Raw genomic sequence first — 25,667 nt, 5'->3', positions numbered from 1 at the left:
TATCTAGGAATATACCTAACAAAAGAGGTGAAGGACCTCTATAAAGAAAATTCTGAAATCCTAAGAAAGGAAATAGCAGAGAATATTAACAAATGGAAGAACATACCATGCTCATGGTTGGGAAGAATCAACATTATTAAAATGTCTATACTTCATAGAGCAATCTACCGATTCAGTGCCATCCCTATTAAAATACCAACATCCTATTTCCAAGACTTGGAATAAATGATTCTGCATTTTGTATTGAACCAGAAAAAAACCTGTATAGCTTATGCAGTTCTTAATAATAAAAGCAAAGCCAGGGGTATCACCATACCAGATTTTAGGCTGTACTACAAGGCCACAGTGGTCAAGACAGCATGGTGCTGGTACAAAAGTAGAGACACAGACGTTTGGAATCGAATTGAAAACCAGGAAATGAAACCAACAACTTACAACCACCTAATCTTTGATAAACCAAAGAAGGTCCACTGGGGGAAAGACTCCCTATTCAATAAATGGTGCTGGGAGAACTGGATATCCACATGTAAAAGATTAAAACTGGACCCGTACCTTTCTCTACTCACAAAAAATTGATTCAAGATGGATAAAGACTTAAATTTAAGTCATGAAACAATGAAAATCCTCAGACAATTAATAGGAAAAACAGTGGAAGATATCGGCCTGGGAAAGACTTTATGAAGACTGCCATGGCAATAGCAACAGCAGCAATAATAAACAAATGGGATTTAATTAAACTGAAAAGCTTCTGTACAACCAAAGCAAATAGACAACCTACCCAATGGGAAAGGATATTTGCATATTTTGAATCAGACAAAGCTTAATAACTAGGATCTATACAGAACTTAAATTAATCCACAAGAAAAAAACCCAACAATCCCATACATCAATGGGGAAGAGAGACGAATCGCTAGAAAACATATGAAAAAATGTCCATCATCCCTAATTATTAGAGAAATGCAAATCAAGACTATCCTGATATATCATTTAACCCCAGCGAGAATGGCCTGTATAACAAAATCTCAAAACTGCAGATGCTGGTGCAGATGTGGAGAAAAAGGAACACTTTTACACTGCTGGTGGAACTGCAAACTAATACAACCTTTTTGGAAGGAAGTATGGAGAAATATCAAAGAAATCAACCTAGACCTCCCATTTGATCCTGCAATCCCATGACTGGGCATCTATCCAGAAAGAAAAAAACCCTTTTATTATATTTTTGTTATCAATATAGCAAAAATTTCCCTCTAAGTATGGCTCTATGTGCATCACATAAAATTTGAGATATAGTATTTTCATTTTCATTATTGGAAACACTTCTAATTTTCATTATGATTCTTTTTTTTGACTTCTGAGGTATCAGAAGTGTATTTCTTAATATCTAAACATAAGAGATTTCCTAGCTTTTTATTAGTTATTAAATGATTCACTTAAGTCAGATAAATACTCTGTATAATGACAATCCTTTGAAATTTCTTTCATGACAAGCACACATGTTCTTAAGTGTTTCATATATAGTGAAAAGAAAGGGCTCTGCAGTTGGGTGCACTGTTCTAAACTATCTCCACTAAATAAATTTTCTTACGTTGTTCCAATCTTCTAAATCTTTTTCTATCTGCTTGTTCTATAAATTACTCAAAGAGACATTACAATCTCCCATGATTCTTGTGATTTGTAAATTTTTCCTCATAGTTCTGAATATTTTGCTTCATATTTTTTGAGGTAATGTATAATGGTTGTATCTTCCAAATGAACTGGACCATCTTTACCTCTGCCAAGTCTTTTCCTCTTAATCTATTTTGATATTTGTATAATTACCATGACCTTCTTTATGTTTGAATGCTATAGTTTCTTTATTCTATTCTCAATCCATTAAATCCCCTTGTATTAAAGAAGTGTTGCTTATTTTAAAAAGTATAATTGGTTTTCTAAACCCAATTGACAAATGGTCTTTTTTTTTAAAGACAGAATCTCCTTTTGTCACCTTTCATAGAGTGCTGTGGAGTCACAGCTCAAAACAAGCTCAAACTCTTGGGTTCAAGCCATCCTCTTGCCTCAGCCTTCTGAGTAGCTGGGATTATAGGTGCCTGCTACAATGCCTGGTTTTTTTTTTTTTTTTTTTGAGACAGGATCTCTTGCTCAGACTAGTCTTGAACTGGTGACCTCAAACAATCTACCTTCCTCAGCCTCCCAGAGAGCTAGGATTACTGGTATGAGCCACCATGCCCCGCAACAAATGGTCTTTTAATTAAAGCATTTGGGCCACACATGTTTAATTACTGAAATACTATGACTTAACTCAACATTTTTAATGTTCTGTTTGTCTCCTATGTTCCGTGTTCCTTTTTCTTTCCTCTCTTCTATTATTTTGGATTGTTAGAGCATTTAAAAAAAAGCTTTTCATAAATCCTTCTATTAATTTGATAGTTGTATATTGTTTGAAAACATTATTGTAATAGTCACCTTAAAAGTTGAAATCGTTGTATCATTGACTAATGAGAGTCTAATAGTAACTTCTTTAAGATAATGTGCACATACAGGGGTATTATTTTGCATAATAATACCCTTTTGCATTTCCTCTGATTTATTTATTTATTTATTTATTTATTTGTTGAAACAGAATCTCAAGCTGTCACCCTGGGTAGAGTACTGTGGCATCACAGCTCACAGCAACCTCAAACTCTTGGGCTTAAGTCTCTTGTCTCAGCCTTCCAAGTGCCCGCCACAATGCCTGGCTATTTTTGTTGTTGTTGTAGTTGTTGTTTTAGTTGGCCTGGGCTACATTTGAAACTGCCAACCTCAGTGTATGTGGCTGACACCCCACCCACTGAACTATTGGCACTGCCCTTTCCTCTGATTTATATGCTCATTTTGTGGTATATTTAACACCTCATAATAGTTTATTTTTATTTTATATATTCAGTGGTCATGAGATTTTCTTACATATTTACTAGGGTTTTTGTTTTTTGCCTTTATTCTTCTCTGCATCTATATCAGTTTCCTTCTCTCTAACAAATAATCTTTATAACATCTGACTTTCATTGTTGCTCTTAAGAAGTTAGCTGTCAGCTAAACTGCTGTTCCTTTGAAGGTAATCTATTTTTTTGTATACTTTTAAGATTTTGTCATGTTATCCACATTTTCAGTATGATGCATGTAGATGTGGATTTCTTTATGTTTATCATGTTTTGAGTTCGTTTGGCTTCTTGAATTTCTGGTATCTTTCATAATTTCTGATAAATTTTTGGCCAAAGTTTTTTCAAATGTTGCCTCTGTATGCATTCTTCTAATCCCCCTTCTCCGCTCTCCATCTGGGACTTCAAAAAAACACAGGTATGAGAGCTTCTCACTATCCTCTGTACTTCTTATGCTCTTTCAAGTAAACTGGTTTTTTCTTTGGAAAGAAATCCATAATGAAGTACAGTCTTCCAGTTCACTGGTTCTTTAATTCAGCTAGATCTATCAACTCTGCTGTTACAGCTACCCATTAGAGATTCTTAATTTTGGTTATATTTTTCAATCCAGGAATTTTCACTTTTTTTAAACCTGCTTTGTTGCTTTTTAAAAGTTGTTAGTTTCTTTCTAAATTTTTTAAGCTTGCCTTTTAACACTTTGAACATAATAAGCATACCTGTTTTGAGTCAATGTCTAGTAATTCCAGTGCCTAGAGATCTGTTGCTATTTTCTGTTCTTACTGATAGTGTGTCTTGCCTTCCCGTGTGTGGTCCTCTTTATTAGCTAGACCCTGTATTTGATACGGTATGGTTGATATGGTTTCTTTTTATTCTGACTCATTCTTACTCTTAGGGTACATATCTTAAGATTTTCTGCCTCCGAAAGAGAACAGTTTACCAGTATCTTTACTGTTGCCAGGTCCAAGACTAATTGTTACCACTTTTGCTTTATAAGGGTACAGAAATAAAAGTTCACCATCTCAGCAACCTTTTCCAGAATGGCACAAAAAACGCATTAACTACAGAAGCAGCTTTTGCTAAGAGTTTAAAATCAGAGAAACTTAGAAAGTAGCTATGGTCAACGTAGATACGATTATAAAGCAAATATAGCTGAAGTTAGATATATCCAAAATAAAATTTAACCACATCACTAATAAAACAAAGAAGAGTTTTGAATTAAATAGCTGGCAATTAGTAATACTAGAAAAAACTGAAAGTCTACATGATCTAAAATCAAAAGGTGCATTTGTTTTCTCACCATTTTCTGCCAATGGAGCAAGAACTTCAAAAATCATTTCTCTCTTATCATGCTCTATTTGTTTCTTGAAGAGTTTAACTAGCTCTTCAGCAATGTTTGTACTGGCAAACTGTTCTTTACTTGACTCTGTAAAATAAAATTCAGAGTAAGCAAACAAAACTAAATTCAAAACCTATTTCCTATTATTTTTAATACTTGGTCATTTTGTACCATTACTGATAAATACAACATTCTTCAAGTACAGGAACAATCAAATGAATTTATAATGCCCCTGAAAAGAAAAACATCCAAGGCTTTAAAAAATGTTCTAAGTCAATTACAGTTGAGGCTATAAAAGATGTTCACTAGCATAACATATAGGTAACCATAGCAACAACAAAACTAGTCATAAATTCAATTTCAAGGCTTTTAGTCAAAGAAGAAAAATTACTCATAACATATTTTACATGGCTGAATTAAAGGTGACTTATCATATGATCTTTAATATCATTAAATTAGTATGTTTTTGCACTAGTGCCAAGATACCTACCATTAAAGGCCCATTCCTCCCCGCTTGCCTCTTTGGCTTCTCCAACCTGACTCTACAACAAGTGTCCAACCTTTTTCCTTCCCTGCTGCACATTGGAAGACTTTCCTTGGGCCATACATTGAATATACGAACACTAACAAAAATTGATGAGCAAATAAAAAAGGTCTGTGGAACTTCCTGTGATATTGGACACCACAGATAAGCAAAACTATCCTCGAATAGTCTTCCTGCTGCTGCCCACGGGCTGGAGGTTGGACACTCCTCACTATCTATCAGCTTTAAATGTGCTTTGGTATATCACATAAAAAATATTCAAAACAAACACCTTCCCTTTTCTCCACTTCTTTCTTCAACTACCCTTCGATCTCATTCACTTTACAAATAAGTTTCTCAGTTTACATTGTTTATGTTCACTGCCTCTACTTTTGCAACTGGCATGCATTCCCAAAATGCCTTCAAACTTGTTTTGGTCCACCTCTACACTCCGCTGTCTCCTATAACTGTTCTGCTTTTCCACCAGACTTCTTTAATTGGAGTTCCTTGGGAGTTGGTCCTTTGATTTCCTACCTTCTCAATCCTTACTCTCACCCTAGGCAATCTAATTCTCTTCCATGGCATCAAACAGCATCTCTGTGTTGACACGTTTATACAAATACAGTACTATCCTCTTCTGGCCTCCAGGCTATTTATTTATCTGCCCATTTGGCAGCTCTACTTGAATATTTCTCCAGTATCCAAAACTCAATGCCTAAAAAAGACTTTTGATATACCCTGAATACTGTTTTTCCTCCAGGTTTCCTTAACTGAGTAAATTAACATCCCTATATTTACATGTAAAAATAAGAGTCAGGGCTCATTTGTTCTTACTCAATTTTCACATCAATGAATCACCAATCTTCCTCCAAAATACAATCAGAATCCATTTTTCTTTCCAATTCTCTCAATTTCTTTGGTTGTGTTAGGTATCCTACTAATTTTCCAAGAGAACTTTCAGAAAATTCTGACGAATTCCAAACTATACTAGTTGTTCTCTGTTTGGGGCAGAGCTGGCACTCCAGACTCTCTCTTTATCATTAGTTCGATAGATCATTTCTCCTCCTTCCTGTAGTAGATGCCTGTTTCTCCTTCACTTATTTAGTTTTGATAGAGGCAGCTTCCTCAGAAAGCTACTGTATATAGTAGGTAAACATTTTAAAATACTGCCTGAAAATGCTTTCCCTCTAGAGTTGATGCCTCCAATTTAAATTAGTCCCTCATCTGACTCCCTTACTTTCTCATATTAGTAATGACCACAATTTGTAATTACATGTTAATTTACTTGCAAAAGTTTCCATTTTCCCCATTAAACTATTATGATTCTGGAAGGCAGGGACAGTATATTATTTCAACCACAGTGCATGGGACAGTGCCTAGTACAAAGCAGCTGTTCAAAATAAACTGGCTGATTAAATAACCAAATGAACACATAAATGAATATGATAATTAGATTCTGCTTTCTGGTCTCTGGTAAATTTCTGTGTTAATATCAAATAAAAATACAAAATCAATAAAAGAGAAAAAAGAAACACAAATTTTAGTTATGACTTAATACAGTTTTGATTTTTTTCTATTACACTGCTCTTGATGCATATACCAATATATCTATGCCAAAATGATGAAAATCCAATCGAAGATAAAAAAGTAGGAATAAGGTGAATTTTCCAATGTCACCTAATTCCTAGAGACTAAATTCTGCAAAGGCCAGTACACCTTGCCCTAAAAGGAGGCTAATTTTATATAAATAGGGGTAATTTGAGTTCTGAACATTGCTGGTTGGTCTCCAGCTTTAGAGAATTCCCCAACTGAAATGAATTTCAGTAACATAAAATTATAGTGAAGTATACAGACACGATCTTTCATTTAATTCCATGCTCTTATTCTTTAAGATAATATCATTAGCATTACTTGCCTTCCAATCCATATTCTATTCCTCCTAACATTTATTAAACTGAAACCAAATCACTGCTACTATGTAACCTGGGCTGTCTGCCAGGATGAGGAAACAATGCACCATCATAAATACAGAAAATCGCAAGCTCTGTACTCATCCTACAGGTGAGCAGAGTGAAAAGACAGTATTAAGTAGGATTTGGATAATATCTCTGAATTAAATGCCATATACCCTTAAGAGAAGGGTCATAAACCTTTACCAAGAAGGCTCATTTTCTAAGGGTTTATCTTTATCAAAATTACAAATAAGTTTAAGGAGTTGACCTAATATTAACAGACTCCAGTTTCCTCTCCTCCTTTTTTTCTTCCTTAGAAGTACATAAAGCTCTTTTAGCAAATACATTATTACTTCCCAATTCTAAATAACACATTTGTACTGCTACTTACTGAATTTTAGGTATTTTTAGCAACTTTTTACTATGAAGGATAAAGCACTATCTTTCTTCCCTGTCTCTACCATAGTCTCAATCTTCCTAATATACTAAAAATTTGGTTTTATCAATACTTGTATTTTATAATACATTATTTCATTTACCCTGGAATTGCTGTTTCTCATTTGCTTAGTTTCTACCAGTTGTCTAATCTTTTTTAAAAACTTAATTCTTATTAAATCATAACTGTATACATATATGGGGTACAATGTTATGATTTGATGATATACAATGTGGAATGCTTAAATCAAACTGATTAACATAACCATCACACTTACTTTTTTTGTGGTAAGACATTTATAATATGCTCTTAGTTGTTTTGAAATGTACCCTTGCATTTTGCACATTAGGTGAGATCCCACCAAAGACCCTCCCTCCACTTGTCCTCCTCACCCCTCCTTCTTTCTGGACTATATTTTTTTTATCATTCGCATGAATGTGTAAGTGATTATATATTGGTTTCATAATAGTATTGAGTACACTGGATACTTCTTTTCCCATTCTCGAGATACTTTACTAAGAAGAATATTTTTCAGCACCATCATAAAATCTCCATAGTATTCCATCGTATACATATACTACAATTTGTTAATCCATTCATGGGTTGATGGGCATTTGGGCTGCTTCTACAACCTGGCAATTTTGAATTGGGCTGCAATAAACACTCTGGTGCAAATGTCTTTTTGTAAACTTATTTTTGTTCTTTTGGGTAGATACCTAGTAATGGCATTGCAGGATCAAACAGTAGGTAAACTTTTAGTTCCTTGAGAATTCTTCATACTTTCCAAAAAGGCTTAGTTTGCAATCCCACCAACAGTGGAGAAGTGTTCCTTTCTCTCCATATCCCTGCCAATATATGCGGTTTTGGGATTCTATGATATGGGCTAATCTTATTAATGGAGCTAGGTGATATATCAAGTTGTTTTGATTTACATTTCTCTGATAAAGATGGGCATTTTTTCATGTGTTTGTTGGCCATTCACATGTTATCTTCAAAGAAGTTTCTGTTCAAGTCTCTTGCCCACAAAGAAATGGGGTTATTTGTTCTTTTCTTATCAATTTGAGTTCTCTATAGATTTTAGTTCTGAGACCTTTGTCAGCATCATAACCTCTAAAAAAATCTCCCATTCTGAAGGCTGTTTGCTTTATTTGCAGTGCCCTTAGCCATCATGCAGAAGCTTTTTAGTTTGATCAGATCCCAGTAATATATTTCCATTTGTTAAATCAGTGGTTCTCATCCTTCCTAATGTCAAGACCCTTTAATACAGTTCCTCATGTTGTGGTGACCCCCAAACATAATGGTAAGCCATGTTTTGAAGTCTGGTAACCTCATCTTCTTTTTTTAAATTTTGCTTTCAACTAGCTTTCAATCATCTTAGTTTGAAGTTTTTTTTTTTTTAATTTTCTTTTCCTCCTTTAGCAATTCTCTTGACCTCAGCCTCCCGACTAGCTGGGACTACAGATGCCCACCACAACACCCAGCTTTTTTTGGTAGAGATGGGGTCTCACTCTGGTTCACTCTGGATCAGGATGGTCTCAAACCTCTGAGCTCAGGCAATCCATCCACCTGGGCCTCACAGAGGGCTAGGATTATAGGTGTGAGTCACCACGCCCAGCCCTCATCTTTTAATACTCTCATTCACTCTAAATTTTAATCATTTCACTTCCTATAAGAACTCCGCAAACCCCCACCCAACCAGCTTTTTGTCATATTCCAATCTGGCCTGCTTGCCCCTTGAAAATATACCATTTGGGACTATAACATAACCATAATGTTAGGGATTCCTATTTTCCTGCTGGATCTCATTTCGTGGCTTCTATGTAGTTTCCCTTAATTTAAATCCCTTGTTTTGGTAGACCCATCTTCCAGTGGCTTCCAAAGGAAAAGCATACAAGAAGCCAATTTTGTGAGATGTTCTATTTGACTATATTTTTATATAATCCCACACTTGATTCATAGTTTGTGTATAGGGTTCTATGCTGGAAATAATATCCACTAAAATTTTTTAAATTTAATTTTTAAAATAGATATATAATGTATGTATGTACAAGGTACACAGTGATGTTTCTGTATATATATATTTAGTGATCAGATCAGGGTTATTAGCATATCTGCCATCTCAAACATCAGTTCTTTGTGTTGGGAACATTCAATATCCTTCTACTTATCTAGAACTGTTACTGTTAACTATAGTCATCCTGCAGAGGGACACAACACAAGAATTTACTCCTTAAATCTAATTTTAATTTTCTATCCTTTTAACAAATTTCTCCCCATTATCCTTCCTTTCTAGGCTTTAATAGTCTTTGTTTGCCTACATTTTATTTCTATGAAATCAATTTTTTCCACATATAAATGAGGACACGTAGTGTTTAACTTTCTGCTCCTGGCTTATTTCTCATAATGTCCTCCACTTCATCCAAGTTGCTGTGAATGCCAGAATTTTATTTTTTTTATGGCTAAATTCCATTGTGTATGTATACTACATTTTCTTTATCCATTCATCTGTTGTTGGATACCTAGTTTGATTACATATTTTGACTACTGTGAATAGTGCTGCAATTAACATGGGGGGGGGAAGATGTCTCTTTAGTGTATTTCCTTTCTTTTGGATAAATATATAGTAGTGGGATTGCAGGATCACAAGGGATTCTTTTGAGGGATCTCCATTCTGTTCTCTATGTATATATAAGAATTCCCCTTTCTCTACATCCTTGTATTTGTTAAATTTGGTCTTGATGACAGCTATCTTAATTGGGGTGAGATGATACCTCATTGTAGTTTTGATTTCATTTCCCTGATCAGTGATGTTGAACCCTTTCCCACCCTCATATATTTATTGGCCCTTTGTATGATGTCTTTTGAGAAATGTCTTTTTCGATCACTTGCCCATTTTCAATTGTACTGATAGGTTTTGTGCTATTGAGATGTTCTTTTTATATTCTGGATATTAATTTCCTGTCAGACAAGTTGCAAATATTTCTCCCATTCTGGAGATTCTCTTCATTCTATTGATTGTTTCCTCTGCTGTACAGAAACTTTTAGTTTGACATACTCCTACTTCCTTATTTCTGCTTTTCTTTGCCTGTGACTTTGAGGTCTTATTCATAAAATATTTCCTAGTCCAATGTCCTGAAACGTTTTCCCTATATTTTTGTCTACTAGTTTCACAAGTTTAGTGTTCCATTTAAGTCTCTGATTCAGTTTCCCTAGCACCATTTATAGAAGAGTATCTTTCCTCCAGTGAGTGTTCTTGGCACTTTTGTCAAAAATCAGTTGGCTGTGGATACATGGATTAATTTCTGGGTTTGCTGTTCTGCTGATCTGTGTGTCTGTTTTTAATGCCAGTACCATGTTGTTTTCATTACTACAGCTTTGTAGTTTGGTAGTGCAATGCCTCCAGCTTTGTTTTTTCTGCTCAGGATTGCTTTGTCTATTGACAATTTTTTGTGATTCCATATAAATTTTAGGATTGTTTTTGTTTTTGTGAAGAATGTCATTGGTATTTTAATAGGGAATGCACTGAATCTTTAGATTGTTTTGGGGAGCATAATTATTTCAACAGTATTAATTCTTCTGCTCTATGAGCATGAGCTGTCTTCCCATTTGTATCCTCTTTACCTTCTGACACAAAAAGGGGAAAAAAAATTAATGTGCCAATGTCATAACAAGGCTTGAGAAAAGAACATTTCACACATGCATGTGAACAACCAATCATGTTTATGAACTACAAAAGGATTCATCCCTTTAATTTTTTTCACCAGTGTTTTGTATTATATAGTTCTCCTTGCAGAGGTCTTTTTACCTCCTTGGTTGAATTTATTCCTAGATATTTTATTTATTTATTTTTTTGTAGCTATTGTACATGAGATTGCATTTCTTTTTTTTTTTTTGCCCAGGGCTGGGTTTGAACCTGCCACCTCTGGCATATGGGGCCAGCTCCCTACTCCTTTGAGCCACATGCGCTACCTGGGATTGCATTCTTGATTTCTTTTTCAGCTAGTTTGTGGTTCTTGTATAGAAACACTTGATTTTTTGTTATGCTGATTTTGTATCTTATAACTTAATTTGTTTATTCTAAGATTTTTTTTGGTAGAGTCTTTGGTTATTCTATTCATATGTATGAACATATGGTCTGCAAATTGTCCCTATTTGATTTTGTCCTTTCCATTGAGGTGTTCTTTCTTTTCTTGCCTAATTACTCTGGGTTTTCTCAAATTTTTGAAAGCACTATTCCATTTTCTTTTGGCTGTGTTTTAGATATCTGATGTCTGCTGATTCATAACTTTTTCTATGCAACTTTATACCTTCTACTCTCTCTAGAAGCTTCTAAGATGTTTTCTTTATTACCAGCATTCTAAAATTTCACATAGATAGATGCTTTCAATCTGGAAAGTGTGTACTTTGGTTCTTGAATTATATGGCAATTTCCTCCTCTCTAACATTTCTCTCTTTCTAGATTTCTTGCATTTAATTCTATCTCTTTTTCTTTGCTTTACTTTTGCATATTTCTCTACACATTTTCTTTCATCTTTACTGTTTTTAACATTTAAACTCTTTTGTTCTCTTTATGTTTACAATAATTTTTTCTCATATATCTGAAAAGAGTAGATTTTTTTCTTACCCTGCAGTTTCTACTTCCTTCAAACTACCTTTTTCTATTTGTTTAAATATCTTCCATGTTAGAGGCTGCCCTCACCTCTCTAGTTTTCTGCCATTGATAATCAATTAGTTGCTAAAAAAATGATTAGGAGTTGTAAGAGGTGATGGGTCACAAAATGTTCTTGAACTTCTTAGAATGTTCTTGTTCCATTTTGATTTTTCCTTGAGAGTTTGAGCCTTTAAAAAATGAAGCTCTTTATCACAGAGTTGGTTTCCAACTAAAATTTAAAAAGAGGGGAAACACCTTGCTGTTTAATCCATAATGTTTAATAGGAATGCAAACATTAAAAAAGTGTATTTATGCTATAATTTTAAACATAAGAAATATGGGTGCATATGAACGAGGACAATTTCTCTTTAATATTGTGTGTGCACAAATAAAAATCAGGAGGAAGTGGAATTTTTCATTAGTTAAAAATATGTAAATACCTTTAATCCCACAACATTTATAAAGTTTAATGAGACAGCTACATTTTTCTTTTCTGCTCCCAATTGCAAAAGACCACACTTATTACATTATTTTCTATTTTATCTTTATCATATCCAGAAGTGTGCAATATGAATGTTTAAGACACTTGATATTTACCTGAGTCAATAAAAATAGAACAGTTGTGAACTCATGGGTAAGAAATTTCACACTGAAAAGAGAAAAATTATTCCGAGGCATATGTGTTCCATTTCTGTGTTGATGTATAACCTCGCTATTACATGGACATAACTGACTTATGATGTAAATGCTAGAAGTCATACTAGCTAAAGCAAAATTTCTCTTTTACTCTTTTTTCCTCCAAATAGAATAGCCAAAAGTAGAAAGTATGAAACTGGGCTGAATTAAACTGGGTCTACATCCATCTTTTCATATTGAATGGGGGAAAAGATGTAGTCTATGGAATCTCCCAAACATATCTGGTATCTTAACACAGGCAACTCATATGACAGTGTTTAGAAGCAGTTTTTCAACGATATATTTTCCTAGTTATGGAAACAATAAGATAGTCAAAGTTAAGTTTGTAACTTTGCACTTATCTCGACCAGTATGCTGTGCTCTGTTTTTATGTTCCCAAATTATTTTTCCTTATTCATTTGTCCAATCAAACTCCCATTTCCCAATTTAATTATGTTTATTTCCAGGTTTTTACCTTTTGGTAAACCTGTCACTTTTTTACCCCCCCAAAATAAAATAATTGGATTCAATCCCAAAGCATTCCCTTTGATTCTTCTAACACAGTTTTTGTAGGCATCTTTGAAATCCAGAGGGCTCAGTAAAAACACTGCTTAATGAGAAAGCACCTGCTGGCATGGTGTACCTTAGGGAAACTTTAAAACATTCATTTTGCAAGTATATATTTAACCTTTAAATGAAAATTTTATAAGTACTCAGCAAAGCAAGCATAATCATTGAGATTTTTGTCATTTCCATTGAAATTTTAAGTGCCTAATTAAAGTCTGAATAAACCAAATTCATAACAGATAAGCTTTACATATTATACATATAATAACTACAGATAATACAATCAGAAATGACAGTGCAACTATTAAAGACTTGTGTGAGAATTCAAGTTCTTTTTTAAGAGACGATATATCAAATATTTTTTTCTCTAACACAAAAAAGTGCTTTTCAAATGATTCACATACAATGGAGATCCTATAAGGTTATATTTTTCAAATGCCAGATAGAGATCTACTAATAAGTAACCAATTAGGACTGTGGCCAGAATTTTAGAAAATAGAGTATGAACTACCAGACTGCACTGACTAGTTTCAGGTGTTTATGCAGTTAAAAGTAACACTAGATACATTGGTTATTGTTGGCCACAGTCCAAGAAGTTTAAAACTATTACCTTAAGGGTAAGTTGTTTAAAATCTGGGTTTCTAGGAGACACTTCTGAAGAAGTGTTTATGTTATATTGTAATGTTTTAAACATAGCAAGAGCTATACTAATATTTATATCATGAATGATTTAAAAGTTCAACTGTGCAAGTTACTCGTCTATGTAATTTAAATACATATGTACTAACTGCCTTTCACAGAACTCCCTGCCAGAAAGAGCCCCCCTACTATATAAGCATGATCCCAAGCTCATATTACTAAATATATCACAGGGTTGGATTAACTTTAAGGGTAGGCCCTGTTTACTTCAGAGGATGACTGACTGTAAAGGTGAGTGAGGTTTAAAATAAATCCAGGACCCCCTTTTATTATAAAATACAAGATCCCTATGACTAAACTCTCTCAAGGCCCACCCTCTTCTATTACTATAGCTTTTATTATATTCATTTCACCAGAGGAGGTAATGATAACTAGTCCTTTCTCCTCAACTCCCATTTGAAAAATGGATGACAATTTATTGGAGTATAGTGGACCAACAACTTCCTTACCATGAGGTTCAGCAGCAGAGTTACGCACAGCTTCTGACATTGCAGCATTTATAAAATTTAGACATACAACCATAAAAGCAACGAAATGATCCTGAGCAAGCAATTGCAATTATATAATCCCATGCCAGCACAGCCTACCCAAGTATTACTATACTTTCCTTACTTGGTATTGCCTTTTTTAAAAGGTTAGGTGAGATGAGCTCTTTTATGTCCTGTCCTAAAACATTAAAAAGGAGGGGGGAAGTGGCCTACCCAGGGGAAAGGATAACTTTATTGCAGAGTTTATTTTCTAGAACATCACTGTCCAATAGAAATATGAGAGTTGAAAACAGAATTGTATATTAATATGTATTAGTAAAAAAGTTACATTAAATATTCCACCAGTATATTCTAATTATTATTTCAACACACAAGCAACATAAAAAATCCATTGAGTATTTTATACTTACAGCACATCTCAGTTCAGACTATTTATATTTCAGTGCTCATTAGCCACATGGCTAGTAGCTATGCTTTGGACAGTGAGGTTCTACAAGCTACTTAAAATAAAATAAAATAAAATGCAAAAGTAAATGACTTCCACTCTTAGAGTTTGATAAAACTAAAAGAAGAGAGATTTGAACCACAAAGACCAACACAATCAGTATGGAATTATAATCTGATGTGTTTCATTTCTACTAACTATACTGATTACAAACACCTACATTCCGTTTAATAATGGAAAATAACTTTGTGAAGCCTTGAATGAATGTTCTTTCATTCTTGGTCTCACCTGAATGATGGTAAAAATGTGTTAAGCTAGTATAAAGAGGAAAAGAAAAAAGATGAGAAATAGTCACAAATGCTAGAATATGGCCCATTTACTAAGAATGACTTTTACTAAATATCTCTGATAAATGATTTGTATTCCCTTACTTTGAAGTCTAAGATGTGGAGACGTGAAACCAAGATGGGAAGTCTTGGTGTTACTTTTGTTTCTTTATAATACAAGGATGATTAATAGAATCTATGTATTTGTTTCTTACAATGATTACATTTAAAGCTACAACAAAGCACCAGTTCACTTACTATGCCCATAAAAAAAACTTATTATGAACATGGTTGTGGGGTAGAGCCAGACTAGGAGCTGTAACTTTTGTCAGGAGTCACAGGAGAAAGGGAGATGAGGAGGAAAAATAAACCCTAGAAGAGGACTGACAGCCTCCACACCCCGTCTCTTTCCTAGGGTATGACTAGGATGTGTCCCCAGCTTTGGCTTTATTCTGCCTGATTGCCTTATGATTTTTAAGGACTTGTCACATTTTGTTTCCTAATACTGTTACAAATATATTCTTATAAAAAATACTGTCACTTTTTTGAATTTTGTGAAAAGAGGAGGAAGAACCTACCTTAGTCAACAAGATTCTTCTTTTCCTGATAAGCAGTTTAAAATGCAATAAATTATATCTTATTTCTATATAATGCAGAATGTAAATATTAAACCATAATACATAAAATAATTAGGGAAGAAGTAGTTACAATTATTAACAATATAATTAAAAGATCTAATTGGATTTACTTTTAAAATATTAAAGTGAATGTCTTAAATGCTTAAAAAATTAATATCATCTAAATGAATTTCCAGGTTAACATACAAAAGAAAATTTATTATAAATGTATTAATAAGTTAATTACATTTGTGGTTCATGTCTAAGACTTACCAAGTTCTGCTAAATTACCAAATGCAACAAGACACATTTCTGTAAGCGCTGCATTTTGGCAGTGGATGCCCAGTAATTTCACTAGAGTAGGAATAACACCCATATTGATAAGCTGAGCTTGAAGGGAATCTGTAAAAAAAAAACAAAAAAAAAAAAACAAAGTGTTCACATGTGTAAAAAGAAAATACTTCTTATTCTCCCTATTGTAAATTCAATGCTATTTAGAGCACAGTAAAGGAAAATGAAGTCCATTCATATGGACATTTAAACACATCTTAAACACGTTAGTTCAGAAGAATTGAGTTTTAAATCTTTTCAATGACCCCCCCAAAAAAATAACTAGAAATGAAAATAACTTAAAGAATATATCAAATCATTAGTCTTTTTTTAAAACATGGTCTTACACCTTTAAACATCAGGCTTTTAAGAAGTGAAATAATTAAACATTATCTCTAGTTCTGGAGTGAAAAGTTAGACAAAGTAACCTTTGAATTATAGGAAATCACAGAATATACAAAAAGTGTAAGAAAAACAGCAAGTTAATAAAGATGAAGAAAGGAGACAAAACCCTTAGAATCCTTTAAAAACAGTTACTTCAAAATAAAAAATGAAAAGTATATAATACATACACAAAAATGAGTGGTTCTGAGTATTTGCAAGCACAGCATTCTTTGATGGCTGAATGTAGTTTCAACAAGGAGAAGAAAATGAGATACCTACAGTTTTTTCTTTTTCTTAAAGCTTTTATTTATAGTGACAGATCATCTCAGTAAAAAGAGAGAAAAATATAGCTTGAGAGGAGAAGAGATCAACATGGCCTTGTCATCATTGCTTTCATTTTCTAACCAACTAACTGATTTTAAAATATTCAACATGTCTTGGATTTTCATTATCTTCATGGGCAATGATAATAGAATACCTGCAGCAAAGTTAAAAGTAAATGAACCAAAATGAAAACCGAAAGTACTCCCTCTCAGAATAAGCTAAGAAGAGAGACATGGGAACATTTATGCAAAACACTATTACTATTATAACTTGTTCATCAAAGACATAATGTTCTTTCAAAAAATTTTTTCTCTCTTTAAAATCATATGCCATTTTTAAGCTAATAATTTTCCCCAAATTCTTTGAAGTTACCAATTTGGAATCTAAAGGTAAAACTCTGCTACAAAACACAATTCCTTATAGCTCAAATCCCTTGACAAGGTTGGCCTGCTAATCTCTTTATTACTCTTCACAGTTCTTAACCTGTAGATAAGGAGGTAGATGGGTGATTATCAGAAAAGAACATAAAGGCAGCATTGAGCTATCGCATATGCCAGTTGATTACTTGCTTGGTAGTCTTTGTTGTTAATTCTTTCTGCATTTAGAATGAAGTATGAAGAGACAGTCAAAGCATTTATTGTCCCTGAACACGGATGACTAGATAATTACAAATAATTAACTGGTTTGGGTGTGGGAGCCCATCTAGTCTAGAAAGGGGTCTATTATCAAAACGAGAATAGAAAATAAAGCTGAGAAAAAGAGAAGTTAACATTTAGAGTTCAAATAGCCTAAAACAATTTCAAGTTTTGTAATGGAAAGGAGATAAAAATAAAAGAATATAGTATATTCAACTAAATGCTATTTTTTTACTTTTGGTGTTAAATATTTTTTCTGAGTACACAATTAAGCAATTAATGATTTACAACACATTATCTTATAGGGAAAATACAGGGTACATAATGTTATATTGGCAGAGTACTTGCATTAAGTATTTATAATGATCATGCATCAAGGAGCTTTCTAAGTTAGAAGTTATTTTGGTTACTTACCAAAGATAGGATTCTTTACTAGTAGATCACCTCTGCAGATTCTTGTTCTTTACCAGTATTTTTATTTACTTATTTATTCATTTTGACTACTTTGTCAAATACTGCAGAGCTGTTGAATCATCAAATTTCAGGTACGTAAGCGTGAGCACTAGCGCATGCATTGAATGAGAGTCAAATTCCACTATATGTCTGCATATATGTAAGCATCACACACCCCCTCAGTTCTGTTGGTACAAATTATAAAAATCCAACAGTCTAGGGACATCAGAGGAGTAACAAATCTTATGAAGGAGATAATTCAACAGAAGACTATCACTTAGAAGATAATGCTCGTCACGTTCTCCTAGCTTGGCATATCTACTGTTTTCTTGGACTGCTTCTATGATAACAATTTTGGTTCTGGGGAAAAGCAGGACAATAAATTAAGAAGTGTTACAGAGATTATTATACTTATTGAAAATTACACTCACTGAAGTGTAATTATATGAAATTGTGACAGATTAGAGAAAAAATAGCATAGCCAAATGGCAGACAGTAGGAGTTGCCACAATTCGTGAAAATCATGTTGCTTTGTGAAATGTGTTTTATAACTACCCAAGGAGCCAAATTAATTATATACTCACATACAACACATATAGCACACACAAAAGAAAAATATGTAGTCATCCAATTGGACAGACTCATTTTGGACCAATTGGGTGCTTTCTTTTACATCTATGATGCTAACTAAAACAATAATCATACTCAAATAACTCTAAAATTTGTTCACAATGACTGGAGGCAAGTCATTCTCCTTGGATACTGAAAGCCCAGAAAAGGAGGGAAAAAAACCTTTACTCAAACTTTTGTTTTATGGACAAAGAGGCATCTCAGAATATGGTTCTCAAAGTGGTATCCCTGAAACCCTTTCAGAGTGTCACAATATCAGAACTATTTTCATAAAAACACCAAGCTTTTATTTGCCTTTTGAACTCTGTTGACATTTACTAGTGGTACAGAAACAATGGTAGGTAAAACTGCTGGTACCTTAGCATGAACCCAGGCAATGGCACCAAACTGTAGCAGGAGCCATTATATTCTTCACCATCACATAATCACAGTAAAATAAAATGCTGTTCTTTGCAGCAATGTTGGCTTTGAAAATATTTTTCATTAAAATGACTTTTATTAACATATAATGGATTTTATTTTAAAATGCAACACTAAATAACTTAAAAAAATTTTCTTTTATTTTCTATTTCAGTAAATAGATATAACCCATATACACAAAAAAGTTCTTTGATATAGCATGAAAAGTCCTGAGACCAAAGGTTTAAGAACCAATGTCAAAGGATCACTTAATTCTTGTAGGACATGAGGAGAAGGAGAAAACATGGAAAACATTAAGTTCAATGATGTGCTTAGCAGCAGTGATACTAGGAAAAAAAGAATTTAAGAGCATGGTATGAATCTTAGCTTTTGGTGCTCAAATATTTTGAGAGGAATTACATTAATAAAGCACGTGGACATCTCATGTTGCTTATCTGAGTAGGACTCAAGCCTAGAAGAATATTCCAAATTGAGTCTGTTAGCCTATTTCAGTTACAATGTAGTATGTTACCATTTAGTAGGTGATGGTGGTGGTTTTGGATTTAGGATTCCTGGTTGTATAGGATAAACACTGATATTCTTACAAATGAAAAAAAGGATTGGTTTAATCCTTTTTTTTAAGAGATAAGAATCTCACTTTGTCATCCTTGGTAGAGTGCCGTGGGGTCACAGCTCACCTCAACCTCCAGTCCTTGGGCTTAGGCTATTCTCTTGCCTCAGAGGGGCAACAGGCACCCACGACAACGCCTGGCTATTTTTTTGTTGCAGTTTGGCTGGGGCTGGATTCGAACCTGCCACCCTTGGTATATGGGGCCGTTGCTGAGTCACAGGTGCCGCCCTGGTTTAATCATCTTTTAAAAAATTTATTGTCCAAAGAAAGCTTCAAAGGAAAATTGCTGACACTCATGGGATCATGAATGTTCAAATGAAATGCTAACAGGAAGATGTTCTTGGAACTAGAAATAGTTCTTGTTCTCTAGACACAGTAGAGAGGTAAGTTAAACAATTGCAAGACTAAGACTTTTCATCCCTCAGTAAATACCAGCAACTCCAGGGGAATGTTACTAGAGCTCAACAAACACAGCACTTTACAAAAATGCAACCCAGGCCCATATACAGCAAACACTTATATGTGAAACACAGTCTTTAGACAGCACGGTGTCATAAACATCTGCAGATTTTTTTTAAAAAACTGCCCCTGACACACATCACAGACAAATACTGACCAAAATACAGATTTACAAAATTACATAATACCAAAATGACACAGGCCCTACATGATCTATGGGGAGGAAGAGGAAGAAAGGCACTGAGGGGGTGCAATACAGATGCATATACAAAGAGATATAAGGCAATCAACGCATGCGCTGGTGTGAACACTTACCTACCTACATTTGAGTTTCAACGGTTCCAAGTTCTTCAGGTCACACTCATGGAACTCCAAAGAATGGAGATCTGGAGAGAAGATCTCAAGTTGAGGAACCTTTTTCCCCCTGAGTTTTAAGTTTACAACATTGGTATACACTATATAGGTCCAGAAAAGTATGCTGAGAATTCCAGTATCTCAACTGAAGTTATGTTGATCAATTACTAAACATAAGTTTTTAAAGATTATAACTTATTCCTCAAGCCATTACAAACAATACCATAAGACTTTTAAGCTTATTGGTAAATGGAACTTAAGGATGAAACTGTCAAAAGACGACAAACAATTCAAAATGTAGTCTCTACATTGCTATGTGTACATGTATATATATATAATTCATAATACAGTGATAAGTTATTACTATTTACAGGCTTGCATTAAAAACCCTATGTCTAGTCAAATAAGTAATACACAATTGAAGCAGTGAAAACAAGCAAATAAAGTCTTGAGGAGAAGTTCTAATACAAATTGGCCCCAAACCACTTAAGCATACGAAAGACTGAAGAAAACTACCTTTGACTTAGTAACAAATCTGTATTTCCCCCCTAAAAGGATGAGAAAACTAGTAATAATTATTATTTGTTAGAAATGACATTAATAGTGTACAGAGCTCCAAGTTTAAATTAAGCAAGGTTTAGCTCTATTATACACATAACAGTGGAAAGGAAACTTTTTAAAGATAAGATTAACGTAGGGGTAACAAATGATTAGAGTTCTTAGTTCGCATTTGTAAGATTAAAGTCCAATTAGAAAGTGGGTCCAACACCCAGGTAGTGTGTCATACACTTGTGTAATGTACCCTTTGAGTGGAATTTACCCACCCCATTTTGCCCTCTCCTCCCCGCTCCTGCTTGAATTTTTTATTGAGTTTTTCTTCTCATGCTGAGTATTTAAGTATTAATCTACTAGTTCCAATTTAGAACTGGCTACATGTGGTGTTCACTTTCCCCTAAATATAGCCACCAGGAGGATGAAGAATGGTTAAAACCTTTATGTACCCAAATGCCCAGATATAAGTAGGACTTCTTTTCTTAACTGAGAATCTTGTGTTGATTGATAAGGAAAACCAGAGAACTTTTGTTCTAAGCCTAATGGTAAGGATATAATATTTATGTGTTACAAGTTAAATTCAAATCAACGATTTAAAAAGACTTCTTTACACAAAACATGCATATATGTTCTACACCCAGATTACCTTTAATTTTTAATTATGTTCTTTTAATTTATGTTCCAGGTTCTACATTTCAATAACAATTGAAATTTTTTTCAAAAGAACAAAGTAAGACTCATATTGAGAATATTGGAGATTTAAAACAATACATTTATACATTTCTTGCTTTCTATAAGTTAACAGTAAAAAAAAAAAAGAATTTGAAAGTTATTTCTGGGTTCTGAAAATAAAATTGTCTCTGCACAGCAAAATTTCCCTTTTGTAAAAGTTCTAAAGATAAATGACAAAACTACATGTGTGAGAGTAATGTAAAACAGCAGCAGCAATAAAAACAAAAACCCAAAGCAAAAGGAACAGGAGAGAGAGGAAAAATATTTAATTGTTCTTTAGAGGCCTACCCATTTACTGTTCTCAATCCATGACACCTAGAATGATTACGCTCTAGTAGGCATTTTCCCCCCATATGCACTCCAGGTTAAATTATTTGCTACAGATCAACTCTTGTTATAATGAAAATCACTATGAAGGAAATTTCCATACATGTGTCTACTCTGATTAAAGAAAACTCTGTTTTCATCTCAGAAAGAAAATGGTTAAGTTAAAAGTGTTCTTTTTTTGTTAAAGAGGACTACTACCAGCTGTTGCGTAAGCAGCTTTTATTAGGAGAAACCACTCTATTCTCTGCTTATACTACATGGCACTACTAAGTAAAAGTTAAAAGTTAACTTATATGTGATATTTTTATTTTCAGTTTCTCTCTGGAGAAAAATTGTCTAAATTACATCCAAAAATAGAGGTATTGGTCAAGAGGTACTTATTCACCTCTGGCTCTAGCCTCAGCTCTTAGAAGGCCAAACAGCTCTATGCCTCCTTCAGTGTCATTTTTGGAACCTCAAACTTTGTGTATATGTTTGATACTATCATCTTTCAGCTGAAAATGCTGAGAAAGTACTACTCCTGTAATAATATAACCAAATTTGAAGTATTAAGCCTCTTAAAAATCACTGACAAAAAACCTATGATAATCACTTCGTTTTTCAGAGAGAAAATATTTCAGATTCTTGGATTCAGAAGTTCATTCTATAATGGCCAAAGCTGAATATTAATGCCAATATTTGACCATGGTGAAATTAGACCAAAACGTGCATTTTATATACTATGACTAAACACTATGCTGAGTAAAGACATTATTAAGTAACAGTCTACAAAGATAACTAGAAGACAACCTGGTCTACTTGGTCAAATTTAACAGGCAGAATTAGCAAGAGGGACCAAAATAACTAGTCTGTCCTTCGGTGAAATAATATGTTTTAAATAAGATTTGTAGCAGAATTTCATGAATACAACCTGCTTCCCCAAACTGATTAGAAAACTCTGTTAAACAAACAGTAAAAATTCACAAAGTTTTTGGTATACGGTCTAACAGTTAGTAATAAGGTGAAGAAAAATAGTAAAGACTAGAACAGCCTAACTACTTCTCAGCTGCACAGTGGAAGTCTTTAGCATACTTCATTTAATTCACTGGAGTAATCTGACAAATAAGACTTCATAAGATATGAAATTAAAAGTACATCTCCAGGCTCCGTGCATGTAGCTCAAGCAGCTAAGGCACCAGCCACATTTGAGCTGGTGCGTTCAAATCCAGCCCAGGTCCACCAAACAACAATGACAACTACAATCCCAAAATAGCCGGCTGTTGTGGCGGGTGCCTGTAGTCCCAGCTACTTGGGAAGCTGAGGCAAGAGAATCACTTAAGCCCACGAGTTGGGAGGTTGCTGTGAGCTGTGATGCCACAGCACTCTATGTGGGGTGACAGCTTGAGGCTCTGTCTCAAAAAAAAAAAAAAAAAAGTACATCTCCTATGTCTTCCTAAACAGAGGAAAAAATGAACAGAAAAATACATTCAAAATAGTATACTGGAAAATTACCATCATCAAGGAAAAACAATGAATTGCAAAGATATAATTTTAAATTTTGAACTCTTGTCACTTTTTCCCCCTTGGAGTTAGGGAAAAAGACTTTAGTATTTAGGAAATATATGAACTACTAATTAGCTTGTACCCACAGTAAGTAAACTTTAAAAATAGTTCCTCATGCAAAACAAATCATTTTCTCAGACATCTAATATCTAGAAAATGTTCTTTCTCATCTGAATATTGTAATATGAAAATACAAGGATAAACACATGCCTCAGGCCAAAATGCTTTTTAGTTTTTAGTCATGAACTGTGAAATTATTGCTGTTGACTGAAATCAAAGTAGGATCTAAAAATTATAAATTAAACAATCTTTAAATTAGAGGCCAGAAAACACTTAACGGACTTTTTTTAAACAAGTGAATTTACGTCCTGAGCTTAACACTTAAATTTAGTTGTTATGCTTCAATAATATACCCCCAGGAGTTACATTTCCTAAACTGCACAGATGGCCTCCTTTCAACTATTGTATAGTTATTATCTGTCCACACAGCAAATAATAAAAAAAAAATTATCGTGAAGGTATCCCAGAGAAATTTTAGAAACCATTAAAAAAAAGAGAAATTAGTCTTTTAATAACAGGGAGCTAGTAATATAGTCAGCTCTATATGTAGAAACCACATGTTTGTATAAAATGGAGGTCTGATGAAAAAGCCACAGTGTATGTATGTTAAGTTAATAATTTTAGAAGGAACTAATTTTTCCTTTCCTGATGCCATGTTTCTTGCCTCTACTTTTCTCTGTTACAGTATGGCTTATGTAAAATCAGTGAATTAGTCCTTATTTTATTTAATGCTTATCATCAGTTGTAACTTTAAGAGTTGTAGCAGTTTTCCTTCTATTTTGTGTCTCTAATACAAGTCTATTAAGAGAAAAATTAAATTTATTTACAGAGTTTTGCATGAGATATTTATTGATCATGGCTACCTGTAATATAGCAATGGTGACCACGAATATATTCCTTGGTGTTATTATGGTCTCTAATACTTTGCTATAGGTTACTGGTTTGCTTCTATTCAAATATGCAAATAATATAAATTCATCAAGTTTGTGGATCACCTATGGGATATTCTTATTTTTCTTGTGACAAAGTCTCACTCTGTTGCCCCAGGCAAAGTGCCATGCAGTGACATCTCACACCAACCTCAAATTCTTGGGCTCAAGTGATACTCTTGCCTTAGCCTGTGGAACTACAGCTCACCACAATGCTTGGCTAGTTTTTCTGTTTTCAGTAGAAACTGAGTCTTGCTCAGCCTGGTCTCAAACTCCTGCATTGAAGCAATCCACCTACCTTGGCCTCCCAGAGTGAGGATTACAGGTGTGAGCCACTGCGCCTGGCTATGGGATATGTTTAACTACAGGTCTGGTACGTTTTTACCATCAGCATGTTTTCAATCACCCTACCTGCTGCTGCCATGTACTGCATATGAGTAGGAAATGTCAACTAACATAGTGAGAGTTTATAATGTTTCTAACTTATTTAATGAAAACAATGCAAATCAATAACATTATATTTCTCTTCCAAGCACTGATTTTATTAATGAAAATTTTAGACAATACTAAGTATCCAGAGAAGTCAATAAATATTCTCCAAACTCTTACTATGTGCTAAAATGGTGTTATATTTGAAAACAGCTAGATAACCAAACGAAATTTTTAGTCATGACTGCCATGTTTTGGCATTGGGTAAGCAAAGCTGGAAAAAAGTTATTTAAAAAACTAATAAGATAAAAACAACTATAATTAACAATTTGAGCTCTTTGAGGTACAGAATAACCGGAAAAAAGTTATTTAAAAAACTAATAGGATAAAAATAACTACAATTCACAGTTTGAGCTCTCTGAGTTACAGAATAACTAAAATGTTAGTAACTAAATGAAAAAAAAATAGGAAGTTTGACATATGTTCTCAAACTGAATATCAATCATCAATATGCTTTTTGATAGCAATAATTATCAAACATTCAGGCTACTTTGGAAGGCTACAGAATCAAAAAGTGCTTTTCTAACACATGAAAAACAGGTATAGTTTTCCAAAAAGGATGAATCTGAAAGTTTTTTACTGGAAAAAGTTTTACGTTTTATTTTATTATGATTTATTTATACGTATAATACAATTGATACCACTTCTCTACTAAGCACTTATATGTAACTTTTACTACTCAGGTATTCCACACTTACCTTTCTGAGTATAAAAAGTTTCAGTTGCTTCACCAATGGGGAAAAAAGAGTATATATTCAGCTGATAGCTTAAAAGGCTGGTTCAAACCTTTTGAAATTGATAAACATC

General features: G+C 33.7%; 1 protein-coding gene and 1 non-coding gene across 4 annotated transcripts in view; both read right to left on the bottom strand.

Moving 5' to 3' along the window:
• RAP1GDS1 (Rap1 GTPase-GDP dissociation stimulator 1) overlaps positions 1 to 25,667 on the bottom strand; it is a 140,365-nt gene that overhangs the window by 24,079 nt on the left and 90,619 nt on the right. For all 3 annotated transcript variants that reach the window (XM_012810563.2, XM_023518399.1, XM_012810565.2), the window contains 2 exons: positions 15,904 to 16,032; positions 4,213 to 4,338 (listed from right to left, as the gene is read on the bottom strand). In XM_012810563.2, the coding sequence (XP_012666017.1) occupies positions 4,213 to 4,338; positions 15,904 to 16,032 (255 nt within the window). The remainder of the gene's footprint in view (positions 1 to 4,212; positions 4,339 to 15,903; positions 16,033 to 25,667) is intronic.
• LOC111728011 lies at positions 10,801 to 10,901 on the bottom strand. Its single transcript, XR_002775430.1, has one exon. It is a non-coding gene; the product is annotated as a small nucleolar RNA U13 (small nucleolar RNA).

This window comes from Otolemur garnettii, unplaced genomic scaffold, assembly GCF_000181295.1.
Source record: "Otolemur garnettii isolate 467f Iridium unplaced genomic scaffold, OtoGar3 scaffold00137, whole genome shotgun sequence".
Lineage (NCBI taxonomy): Eukaryota > Metazoa > Chordata > Mammalia > Primates > Galagidae > Otolemur > Otolemur garnettii.
The sequence above is the reverse complement of the archived record's forward strand: the minus strand, read 5'-3'. Positions and strand labels throughout refer to the sequence as shown.